The 11,214-nt window shown below is 52.7% G+C and overlaps 1 protein-coding gene across 1 annotated transcript; it reads left to right on the top strand.

The window, feature by feature from the left end:
* The first annotated feature begins 5,925 nt into the window (after nt 1–5,925).
* Nucleotides 5,926–9,172, top strand: SOX12 (SRY-box transcription factor 12). The gene has a single exon (XM_065921777.1). It carries the CDS (start codon nt 6,353–6,355, stop codon nt 7,295–7,297), a length of 945 nt encoding a protein of 314 aa, XP_065777849.1. The 5' UTR covers nt 5,926–6,352; the 3' UTR covers nt 7,298–9,172.
* The last annotated feature ends 2,042 nt before the right edge of the window (nt 9,173–11,214 follow it).

Raw genomic sequence — 11,214 nt, 5'->3', positions numbered from 1 at the left:
TAATTTTTTAGAGAAGACATTTAGATGAATCGAAAAATGAATTCCCTTATTCTTATTGCTTCCTCTATTATGAAATGTCTTTGAGGACCATGCCAGTTCAAAGACTGATGTTTTAGAACTAGACTCAGTTAGGGTGGGGAGAGTTGCATGGTGCTGTGACAGCCATGCCCACAGTCGAGTTGGCTCCTTCCTCCTTTCATTGCATGGATATTGAGAGGCTGTGCTGTGCCAAGATGTGCGAGGTGCTGGGGAAAGTGGAAATCAGGTGGGTCCTCTGGGCCCATGGAGCTCCTGCTCTACCATGGTGTACCAAGTAGGACCCTGCGGGCAATGAGAGGGTGTATTGTCTGCAGAGAATGTGAAAACAATAAAACTGATTGAATGTCTGTCTGTATTTTATTATTACCATGTGCCCACAATTCTAAACCATGTCACTGATTAAGACATTCCTCCCTGAAAATCAAGTTGTTGTTCTGAGTCCTACTGATATATTTGTAAGCTTCGAATTGGCATATTTTAATCACTTGTACACTAGCAGACATTATCACCCACCAGGGATTTATATCCCAGCACTCCCAGCTATACATTCAGCCCCTAACACACACCAAGCCAGACACAGTTATACGTGTTAGTTTTGAGAGTAAGTTCATAACAGTCCAGAATTGTTCAAGCTTGCTTCCTGAGTACTTGTGTCTCTAGCCCCTTTGGTACAACATATGGCTGTGTTTAAACAATAGATTGAAAATAAACAATGATAGCCCAGTGATTAGGAAGCTGAAGAACCAGAACTTGAGTTGCTTCAATTCTGTCATTCTATGTGACCACTTGAAGCTTTTGTATTTAAAATTCAAAACAGTGAAACAGTGAACTGCAGAGTGTGGTAACTGCAAATTTTATTATTTAGTAAAATAGTATTATATATAATATTATTATTTAGAAAAATTATGTTTTACCAAATTTGAATCATATATTTAACATTAAAGTTGATTCTTATTTTTAAAGTATTTTCTTATTTGTTTTTCAATGTTAATGTAATTAATGGGATGGAATTATTGCAACAGACTGCTATGTGGGTATTTTTTTTTTCTTTATCTTTACAAGGAAATATATTAAAGTGATTGGAAAGTATGGATCAAATATTCTTTTCCTTTTTGTACTATAATATTTACTTTTACTGACATGATTACATATACAAAGTTCAATAAAGGAATATTTTCGCCATCCACATTTCTTATCTGGCCATTACCATTAGTATTATTCATTGTGTTTCATACTTATTGAAAATATTGTCATTTAACAAAGGTGGGTGTTAAACAATTATCTGTTCTGGGACTTGCCTTGTGGTCCAGTGGTAAAAGATACATCTTGCAATACAGGGGACAGGGTTTGATCCCTGGTCAGGGAATTAAGATCTCACATGCCATGGGGCAACTACATGCACCTCAACTATTGAGCCCACAAAGTGGCAACAAATAAATAAATAAAAGCCCAAACCTGAGCACACAAACTAGAGAAGAGTCCCCACTTCCCACAACTAGAGAAAGCCCACACACACAACGAAGAGCCCGTGTGCCGCAACTAAGACCCAGCACAGCCAAATAAATTATTTAAAAAAAATTTTTTTTAATTATCTAGGTATAAAACAAGCTAGGCATGTCACTGGTGCTATGAAGAAAGGGAACATGGGGTTAGGAGAGCTCTAAAGAGGCAGACAAGAGGCAGGAGAGCTGGAAAGGTGAGAGAATGGACTTTATAGCACCCTGTGTGGGGAGTCAGCTCAGGCTTTTCCACAAATTGAAAGTGACTCAAGAAAAAGAAAAAAATAGTGACTCAGGACTAAGAAACTCAAAAGAGGAGAGTCACGTGAGCAGGGGTCTGAGCACGCTTGGCCTAGTGAAAGTCTGGTGTTTATCTTGAGAGTAATGGGAAAACCACTCATGGGTTTTAAGAAGGGAAGACGCATAATCAGTTTTGTGACTGAAAAACATCCTTCTAGCTTCAGGGAGGAGAATGGAATGGAAGGAGACAGGCTGGGTTCAGGGACCAGAAAGGAGGCTAGACAGGTACCACGTAAGAGATGATGGTGGTCTGGACTAGAGGGGCAGTGGTGGTGAGCATCTCTCTGAGAATCTTTTTAAAGATTTTTTTAAGAATAATTTTTTGGGGGGCTGTACTGCATCTTCGTTGCTGTTTGCAGGCTCTTCTCTGGTTGCCATGAGCAGGGACAACTATCCAGTTGCAGTGCTGGAGCTTCTCACTGTGGTGGCTTTTCTTCTGATGGAGCATGGGCTCTAGGGCTTGGGGGCTTCAGTAGGTGCAGTTCCCGGGCTCTGGAACACAGGCTCAATAGCTGTGGTGCACAGACTTAGTTGCTCCTCAGCACATGGGATCTTCCCAGACAGGAATCAAACCCATGTCTTCCGCACTGGCAGGTAGATTCTTATCATTGAGCCACCAGGGAAACCCGTCTGAGAATTTTACCATCTACTTGCCACAGTCTGGATTAAACAGTTCAGTGGTGAGCCCGACCTTGAACTCCTGTGGCCTGCAAGGTTTAGACTCTGGGACCCCTATTTGAAATAATTCAGGGTAGTCTGTGTGCACAGATAAATACCACATCTCAGTGCCACATCTCAGTGGCAGCCTGGAGTTTTGGGGTTTGGCTTTCAAAGTTTCACTTCCTTCCCTTGGCTCCCAGAGGAATCTGAGCACACTTATGTTAGACCACTGATTTTGATTCATTTAATAAATATGTTTTGAGTACCCACTGTGCGCCAGGCACTCTCCTAGGGACAGAGCAGGAAACAAAAGACAAAAATCTCTGCTCTCTTGGAGCTGGCAGTCTGGTGGAGGGAAGATGGGCAAAAAACAATTGAACAAATAAAATATTCTGAAATGTGGTGAGTGGTATGAAGCAAAGAGAAAGGATGAGGAGTTAGAATAATGCAAGCAAAAATTAAAGAGTCTAACAATACCAGACTTTGGACAAGATGTCCAGATGTAGAGGATCTCTTCTATGTTGTTGGTGGAAAAGTAAATTGGTACGGCTTGGAAATTTGACATCATCTTGTAAAACTTAGCATTCATATATATCAGATGCAGCCACCACACTGCCCATAAGATACCTGGGAGACCTTCCAGCACTTGAACACCAGGAACACATTTAGGATTGTTAACAGGAACACTCTTCATAAGACCAAAAACCTGGCAATAACACAAATATCCAGGAATAGGACACTAGATAGAAAAAGTGTAGTACATCCATGCAGTGGAAAAATGAATGAACCCTACACAGGTGCAATCATTTAGATTAATTTTACCACTATAATAATGAGAAAGTAAATATCAGAGTATTACATACAGCATGGGAAAGTTGCTCAGTCAGGTCTGACTCTTTGCGATCCCATGGCCTATACAGTCCATGGAATTCTCCAGGCCAGAATGCTGGAGTGGGTAGCCTTTTCCCTTCTCCAGGGGATCTTCCCAACCCAGGTCTCCTGCATTACATATAGCATACCTTTATGCTAAAGCTAAAGGTAAGATAATGTATTTTTAAGAAAACATTTTAAAAAGAGAAAGGAGACATTGAAACCCTCATACACTGCTGATAGGAATGTAAAATGGGGCAGCAAATCCATTGAGACAGAAAGTAGAATTATGGTTGCCTAGAGGGGGTTACAGCAGAGGAGGAGATGGAGGAGTTAATGAGTAGAGTTTCTTTGGGGAATGATGAAAATATTCTAAAACTGATTGTGGTGATGGATACATAGCTCACTTAATATCTCATTTAATTATATATTTTAAGTGGGTAAATAGTCTAGTATATAAATTATATCTCAATAAAGCTGCTCAGCTTTTTTTAAGTGTAAGAGAAGGTTTAGGATAGACATTACATCAGGTGAGAGGAAGCAGGGGATGGGATGGGAAAGGAGTTCATGGGGGAAGGTAGGTTATTATCCATGTTCCAGTTCTTGTGTTGGGCTGCTGATGTCACCAGGTTTTACTGTATTATATAAAAATAAGTATATACAACCATGACCCGAACCAATCATGGGCAATGATAAAATTGTCACAGACCAACAATTCTGTGTACCTGAGACACAGGGGAATGGGTGCGCAACAGCAGAGTAGTCAGGGCAGGCTATCTCCGGAGAGTCCGTGTGAACTGAGGCTAGAATGAGAAGGACCAGCCATGTGGGGATGAGGGTGAAGAATTTTCTAGGCTGAGGAGATAGCGTGTACAAAGGCCCTGAGGTTGGTCCAAGCCTTCTGTGTTTGAGGACTATTCAGGAGACCAGTACTTGAAATTCTAATATCTATATATCCCATTTAATCTGTAAAACAGCCATGAGGAAGAAACTGCTTTTTTCTATTTTAAGGACAAGCAAAAGGAGGCACCGGGATATGAATACAGGAATCCTGACTCCATCGAGCATTGAACCGTCCAGGCTACCGCTGTGAAGGTTTAAACTCGGGGATCGCCAGACCTCAGCTTCCAATAAATGGCCGGAAGAACAGTTTGGTTGGGAGCAGAGCCTTTTCCTTCCGAGTGCCCTGCGCCTTTAAGAGTCGTCCCCTCCCGCCACCGAAGCTCCAATTTCCCTCCCGGGCACCCAGAGCATCACCCCGCCCCCAGCATCTGCGGAGCCGCACCCCGACCCTTCCTCCCCACCCCAGACTTTCCGGCTGCGCTCTCAGCCCCTGCCCGCCCAGGGGTGGGTGAGATATACAGCCTGAGACAGGCACCTTCCAGCCTGGACACTGCCCACTATGCCCCAGCAAAATGCTACCCTACAGACCCTGACCCCGACCCCTCCCAGCTCCTGACTCCGTGGAGCGACGCTTCAGCGCCCCAGGGCATCGCCGGGCCCACGTGCGTGCGTTGAAGGTGACCTCCCCCAGGGGCAGCACACGCCCCGCAGTGCCCGAGCGGGCTCACACGTGGTGAGATGGGAGCGCGCAGCCCCTCCCCGCCACGCGCCTCGAGCGTGCGCCTCGTACACGCCCCTTGGCCGGGCTCCGCCCCCGTGCCCGCGCACGCTTCTCCCGACTCGGGAGGGGCAATCGCGCCCCAGTCTGGCACCGGGCTGGCCGCAATGTGGTTGTGGGACCTGAGAATGGGGTACCCACGTAAATTCGAACTTGGCCTAAGAACGGTGAAAAGCGAGAAGTTCGCCCTACTCAGGACCCTCAGTTGGTAGGCGAGGTGTCCCGGCCCCTTCGTGCGCTAAGCAGGGAAGAGAGAGCTGGGACCGCAAGCCTAGGATACGAGTCCTAGTCTGCAGATCTTTGGTGTTTCGTACCTGGAAAGTGGGCGTCATGTGCCCTTCTTTCTCAGGACTCGCGTGGTACCTCAAAGGAGAAGAAAAATATGAAAGAGGTTTGGTTCATCGGAACCAAAATATTTGTTGAGCCCCTATGTGGCTGGATACTAGGCAGGGGTTACATCAATGACACGATGAGGTTGTCCCCTTAAGGAGCTTTCCTGAGCCTACGTCTCTCACCTTCTGTTCTGGGACGGTTCAAAAAGACGCCCCCTAAAAAGGAGGGAGCCGAGGTCCTACCTGGCGGCAGGTGTCACTAAGTAAGCTAAAATTTCAAAGGCAACGCGGGGCGGGGACTGGCTTTGGGAGCCAGATGGGAAGCCTGCTCGGCGTCCCCTCACCCTCCCGCTAGTCCCCAGCCTAAGAAAAGAAACCGACTTCATCCGACACCCCCAATCCCAGCCACCAGACCGCCCAGCCTGGCAGCCCGAGCCCCGCCCCGCTTCGGCAGCCAGCGATTGGGAGATGCAAATACCAGGTTCTCTGCCCAGCAACGGGTGACGCGCCGCCCGATCGCGAGGCGTGGCCCGGCCGCAGCCCGAGCGGGCACCTCGGTGTTTACACGGGGCGGCCCCGCGCGCGCCGCAGCGGCCCGCAGACGGCGAGGGGGAGGGGTGGCGCGCGCGCCGGCGGGGCCGCGCGGGGAGAAAGACACTGGAAGGCGGCAGGGTGGGGAGCGGCGCGCGCGGGCCGCAGCCGAGCAGGAGGCTGCAAGGAGAGCCCGCCGGGGCCTGAGGGGTGCCGTTCCTCCGCCCCCCCGCAAAACAATGTGTGGCGTGCTGCGGGGCACAACTTGCCGGAGGCGGCGGGGGCGCGCTGAGCCCGCCTGAGACCGCGCCGCTGACCTTCTCCCCCCCCCGCCGTCCGTTGGGCCGGAGCGCCCAGCTCCTCACTCCCCAGCTCGCGGGGGCCGGGCTGAGCTGCGGGGCGGGGCCGCCCCTCCGTCGCTGCTGCCTCCTCCCCCACCCCCAGCCGCGGAGGATGCGGACGGCCCCCGGCGGCGTCTAGCGGCCCCGGGCCCAGGCGCGATGGTGCAGCAGCGGGGCGCGAGGGCCAAGCGGGACGGCGGGCCACCGCCCCCGGGGCCCGGGCCGGCCGAGGAGGGGGCGCGTGAGCCCGGCTGGTGCAAGACCCCGAGCGGCCACATTAAGAGACCGATGAACGCGTTCATGGTGTGGTCGCAGCACGAACGGCGGAAGATCATGGACCAGTGGCCCGACATGCACAACGCCGAGATCTCCAAGCGCCTGGGCCGCCGCTGGCAGCTGCTGCAGGACTCGGAGAAGATCCCGTTCGTGCGGGAGGCGGAGCGGCTGCGCCTCAAGCACATGGCGGACTACCCGGACTACAAGTACCGGCCGCGCAAAAAGAGCAAGGGGGCGCCCGCCAAGGCGCGGCCCCGCCCCCCCGGCGGCGGCGGCGGCGGTAGCAGGCTCAAGCCCGGGCCGCAGCTGCCTGGTCGCGGGGGCCGCCGAGCGGCGGGAGGGCCTTTGGGGGGCGGCGCGGCGGCGCCCGAGGACGACGACGACGAAGACGACGAGGAGCTGCTGGAAGTGCGCCTGGTGGAGACCCCCGGGCGCGAGCTGTGGAGGATGGTCCCGGCGGGGCGGGCCGCCCGAGGACCAGCCGAGCGTGCCCAGGGGCCGTCGGGCGAGGGGGCGGCTGTCACCGCCGCCTCCCCAACTCCGTCGGAGGACGAGGAGCCGGAGGAAGAGGAGGAGGAGGCGGCGGCGGCCGAGGAAGGCGAAGAGGAGAAGGTGGCGTCGGGGGAGGAGCCGTTGGGCTTTCTGTCCAGAGGGCCCCCCGGCCCCGCGGGCCTGGACTGCAGCGCCCTGGACCGCGATCCGGACCTGCCGCCCCCCTCGGGCACGTCGCACTTCGAGTTCCCGGACTACTGCACCCCCGAGGTTACTGAGATGATCGCAGGGGACTGGCGCCCGTCTAGCATCGCCGACCTGGTTTTCACCTACTGAGCCCATCGTCAGCGGGGCGCGCACGCCCCCAAACCAGCTGTTTACATACAGGAATCAGGTATTGGGGCCCCTCGGAGGCCGAGGCTGGCACCCCATCTCCCGCACAGCCTCCCCCCTCCTAGACGTGCCCATCCCCCTTCAAATCCAGACAAGCCCTTCCCCCGCAGACACACCCCAAGACAGCCCAACCCCCACCCTTTCTCCGACTTCCGAGCCCTTCCCCATCTTGCCCCCTCCCGCGAGCCACCAGCAGCCAGCCCCCCCCTCCGATACACCTCCCATCCTCTCCGAGAGACCTGTACCCCTCCCCCATTTTGCACACGCCCCTCCTCTTGGCCGGAGGACACGCCCCTGCCCTTGGCTCTAGACTCCCTCCGCCTGCTCCCGGCCCGCCTTCTGTCTCGTTTAGGGGGGCGCTGCAGCTTGGCGGCCCCGCGCCCTCCTCCCTTGCCCTTCCCTCCCGGGGAGGGGGAGGGGCACGCTCCTTTTCCCCCGGGAGCACTGGGACCCCGCCCCCTTCTCGCGCATGCCTAATGCTTCTTGGGAGGAGGGGGCTGGTCTCTGCTGAACCACAAGCCTCGGTCAGCCGCTCTGGGAAGAAGGGGGGCGGATATAGAGCGATCCTGAGAAATCGTTTGATCCAGGAGCCACGGCTTCCGTTCAACCCGACGGGGCGTCACTGCCTTAAATGGGAGGAGCAGTCGGAAAGGGGAGAAAGAGATTAGCCAGCCCGGAAGGGTTGGTGTGGAGCTTGAAACTCCCAAGTGGCATAGCCCCTTTCCCCTCACGGGGTCGCCCAGCCCATGTGCACCCCCGCGCACCCCCGCCCCCCACCCGCCAACCCCCCCACCGACTGCTTGACTGCCTCAACAGCCTGTCTTGGTTCCAAGAAGCCAACCTTTCTTTCCCCCACCTGGGAATTGGGGGCAAGGTTTTTCTCTGGAAATCCTTCAGGAGAGAAAAAGAAAACTCAGAATCAAGACATGTAGTCGTTTGTGTGGGGACAGGGTCCTTTGGTCCGCCCCGCCGCCCCACCCCCAAGTGCCCTTATCACCTCAGGGCACACTTCCAGCCTGGACTCCCTCCTAAGCCCACCGCCCCTTCGTGTCACCCAGATCCCTTTGCCTACAGTGACAGTATTCAGTGGGAGAAACAAACTCGTCGGTACTCAACTAGGGGGTTGAGACTGAGGCATGATAGCAGATGAAGAGGCAAGAAGAGACCCCCTTTTCAGCAGCTGGTTTGAGACCATCACCTGGGCCAGTGAGACTGAAGGGAGGTTCAGAGTAGTGGCGCGCCATTGGCGCCTAGCGCTACTGTGTCCAGTTCGGGGTGCCCTTCGGAAACGCTGCCCCTGATGCTGTTCCCCTCTCCCTCCAACTCCCCGCTCAAGCTCCGCCCCTCCGGCCTCCCCATGCCCCCTTTGCCCTCACTACCTGTATCTCACCGGCGTGTGTTCACCCTCCCGGGTGTGCACACACTCTCATTCACACACACAAATCTCAGGAACAAACGGTCCCAGAGTCCTCCGGGACCCCTGGCCAGGGTCTCCGCAGGGCTCTGCCCCACGCGTTCCCGTCGCTGACAAAGCCACCAGCTGCCTCCTTTAAGCTTGGTGCTCCGGCTCTGGGCCTTTTTGCGCGCGCTCTTTCTCTCTCTCTTTCTCTCTCTCTTTTTTTTTTTTAAAGAAAAATAACAAAAAAAAAAAAAGACAATGAAAAATCCCAGAAAACGTCATGTGAGTGAAGAGATGTCACTGTCTGTGGTCTTGGAGAACTAGTCTCGTAGCTGAGGGGAGGGGTCCCTCTGATCTGGGGCACTGGCACCCACAGCAGGACTTATGCCAGGACTGAATAAAGTGTATTTGCCCCATCTCGCCCTGTGGTTCTACATGTCTTTGCCTTTCCTCAACCCTCCCCAAACAGTTGGACAGATTCAAGTCCCTGTGACTTAGCACCATGCTAAGGAAGAGCTCGAGGTTCCAGGCAAGGAAGCACCTGGCCCCTCTAGGCCTCTCTGCTCCCTCTGTCTCAGGACTCCTGGTCTTCATTGAGGATGGCAGACTTGGCCCTGCAGAGGCCAGGCAGGTGACGTGAATGAATGAGAGTCTGGGTGGACACTGGCTTCATGACCCACTTCAAGGGGAGCAATTGCTCGCCTCCTGCCAGTTGTGACCCTGTGGGAGCGCAGCCCACTGTGGCCGGGGGCTAGATATTTCAAGAGAAGATGGAAATCTGGATGTTTCTGTGAACATCTCAATTTCAAAATGAAAGCTGATTCAAATATTTTTTTAAATCCTTAGGGACCAAGTGAAACACGTGTGTAGGCACACCTGGTTCCAAGGGCATCAGTTTGACCCTGACCTTAATGAAGATTAAGAATCAGGGTTGACCATGGCTGACTTATGCTGATATTTGTTAGAAACCAACACAATACTGTAAAAGCAATTATCTTTCAATTAAAAATAAATAAATTTAAAAAAAAGAATCAGGGTTGAGCCACAATGTCTGGGCCCAAAGCCTGATACCACCACTGAACACCTGTGTGCCCCTGAGCACATTAACTACACCCTGACTCTTTTTTTCCATTTATGTGACATGGGGGTGATAATAACACCTGCCTCAGAGTAAAGTTTGAGGTGAGAGGCATTTAACATGGTGCTCCATAAATTGTATTATTCCACTGTCCAGAGGAGGGATATTAGGGCGAAGGTGCAGAAGCAACTTGTAAAGGGCCTTCAAGCAGCCTGGGTCAGAGATAGGGCCCTAAATTTTGGTTTCTGTCTCCTGGTGAAGTGCTATTTTAGGGTGCTGCCCCTCCCTCCCAGCTTGAGTCTGCAGATGGTGTTAGACTGTAGCTCGGGGTCTGGAGCTGTGTGAGGCTGGTCCTCACACCTAGCATGTAACTGGCCACTAGTGTAGACGTACTGAAAATGATTGAAGAAGAGCAGCAGAAGCCGCAATGATTCCAGTCCTTGAGATTCTTGCTAGTGTGTTTTGGGAACTGAGACCAAGGCTTTTCAAAATTTTTGTCCCACTGGCCCCTGTCCCCCCTTATTCTTCCTCTACCAGATCCAGTGAATTCCTTAGGTTGGACAAAGTGTGTCTCCCCAGTAAGAACCAAGGCCATGCGTTCAGACCTCATTTAGAGAGGGTATTTTGGGACTGGAATACCCATAGATGTTTTAAAAGAGGACTAGAGCAGGTTTGGGAGGTCTGGGCATCTACAGAAAGGGGGTCTGGGAGTACAGGAATTATAGTGAATGCTTCCTCATAGCCTCTGTGATTGGAAGCAAGATGGCCACAAAGCAAAACAAAACCTTTAATTAAGAAAGAAAAGGTGAGGAAGAGAACTGATTGACCCTGGGGCAGCCTGCATCTGGTATCTGAATGTATGCAATTATAAATCCCTGCCACTTAAGTTTCAACCTTCAGGTGGGACAGAACAGTATCTGACCTGCCCTGCACCGCTAGGTACTCACCCTAGGGCCCCTTCAGGGTGGCTTGGGCTTGTCCACGCTGGCAGCACAGTTTGACCTCCTGTACCCAATCCTGCCTCCACCCTCTTCTTTTCACAGGTCTTTATCCCTAATAAATATCTTGCGCCTGAAACTCAGTCTCAGTGTCTGCTTCTGGAAAACCCAGTCTGCAACAGAGGGTGGATGGGACAGAACAAAGGAAATAGGGTCACTGGCCCAGCAACTGCAGCTGAGCTGGGCACCTTTGATGCCCACCCCATCAGGAGGAGTCTCGTTTCCACCAACACTGTCTCCCGACCCTGGGGCTGCCCACGTTCCACTCTTTCCAGTCGGCCTCAATTAGAAACCCCAGCCTCAGCCTACAAGTCACTCCAGAGTCCTCTGCTGGCGGTGTTCTCATTCGCAGTTCCCTCCCCTGGCCTAGGCTGGAGAGCGAGAG

This window comes from Muntiacus reevesi, chromosome 2 (assembly GCF_963930625.1).
Source record: "Muntiacus reevesi chromosome 2, mMunRee1.1, whole genome shotgun sequence".
Lineage (NCBI taxonomy): Eukaryota > Metazoa > Chordata > Mammalia > Artiodactyla > Cervidae > Muntiacus > Muntiacus reevesi.
This window is presented reverse-complemented; position numbering and strand designations above follow the sequence as displayed.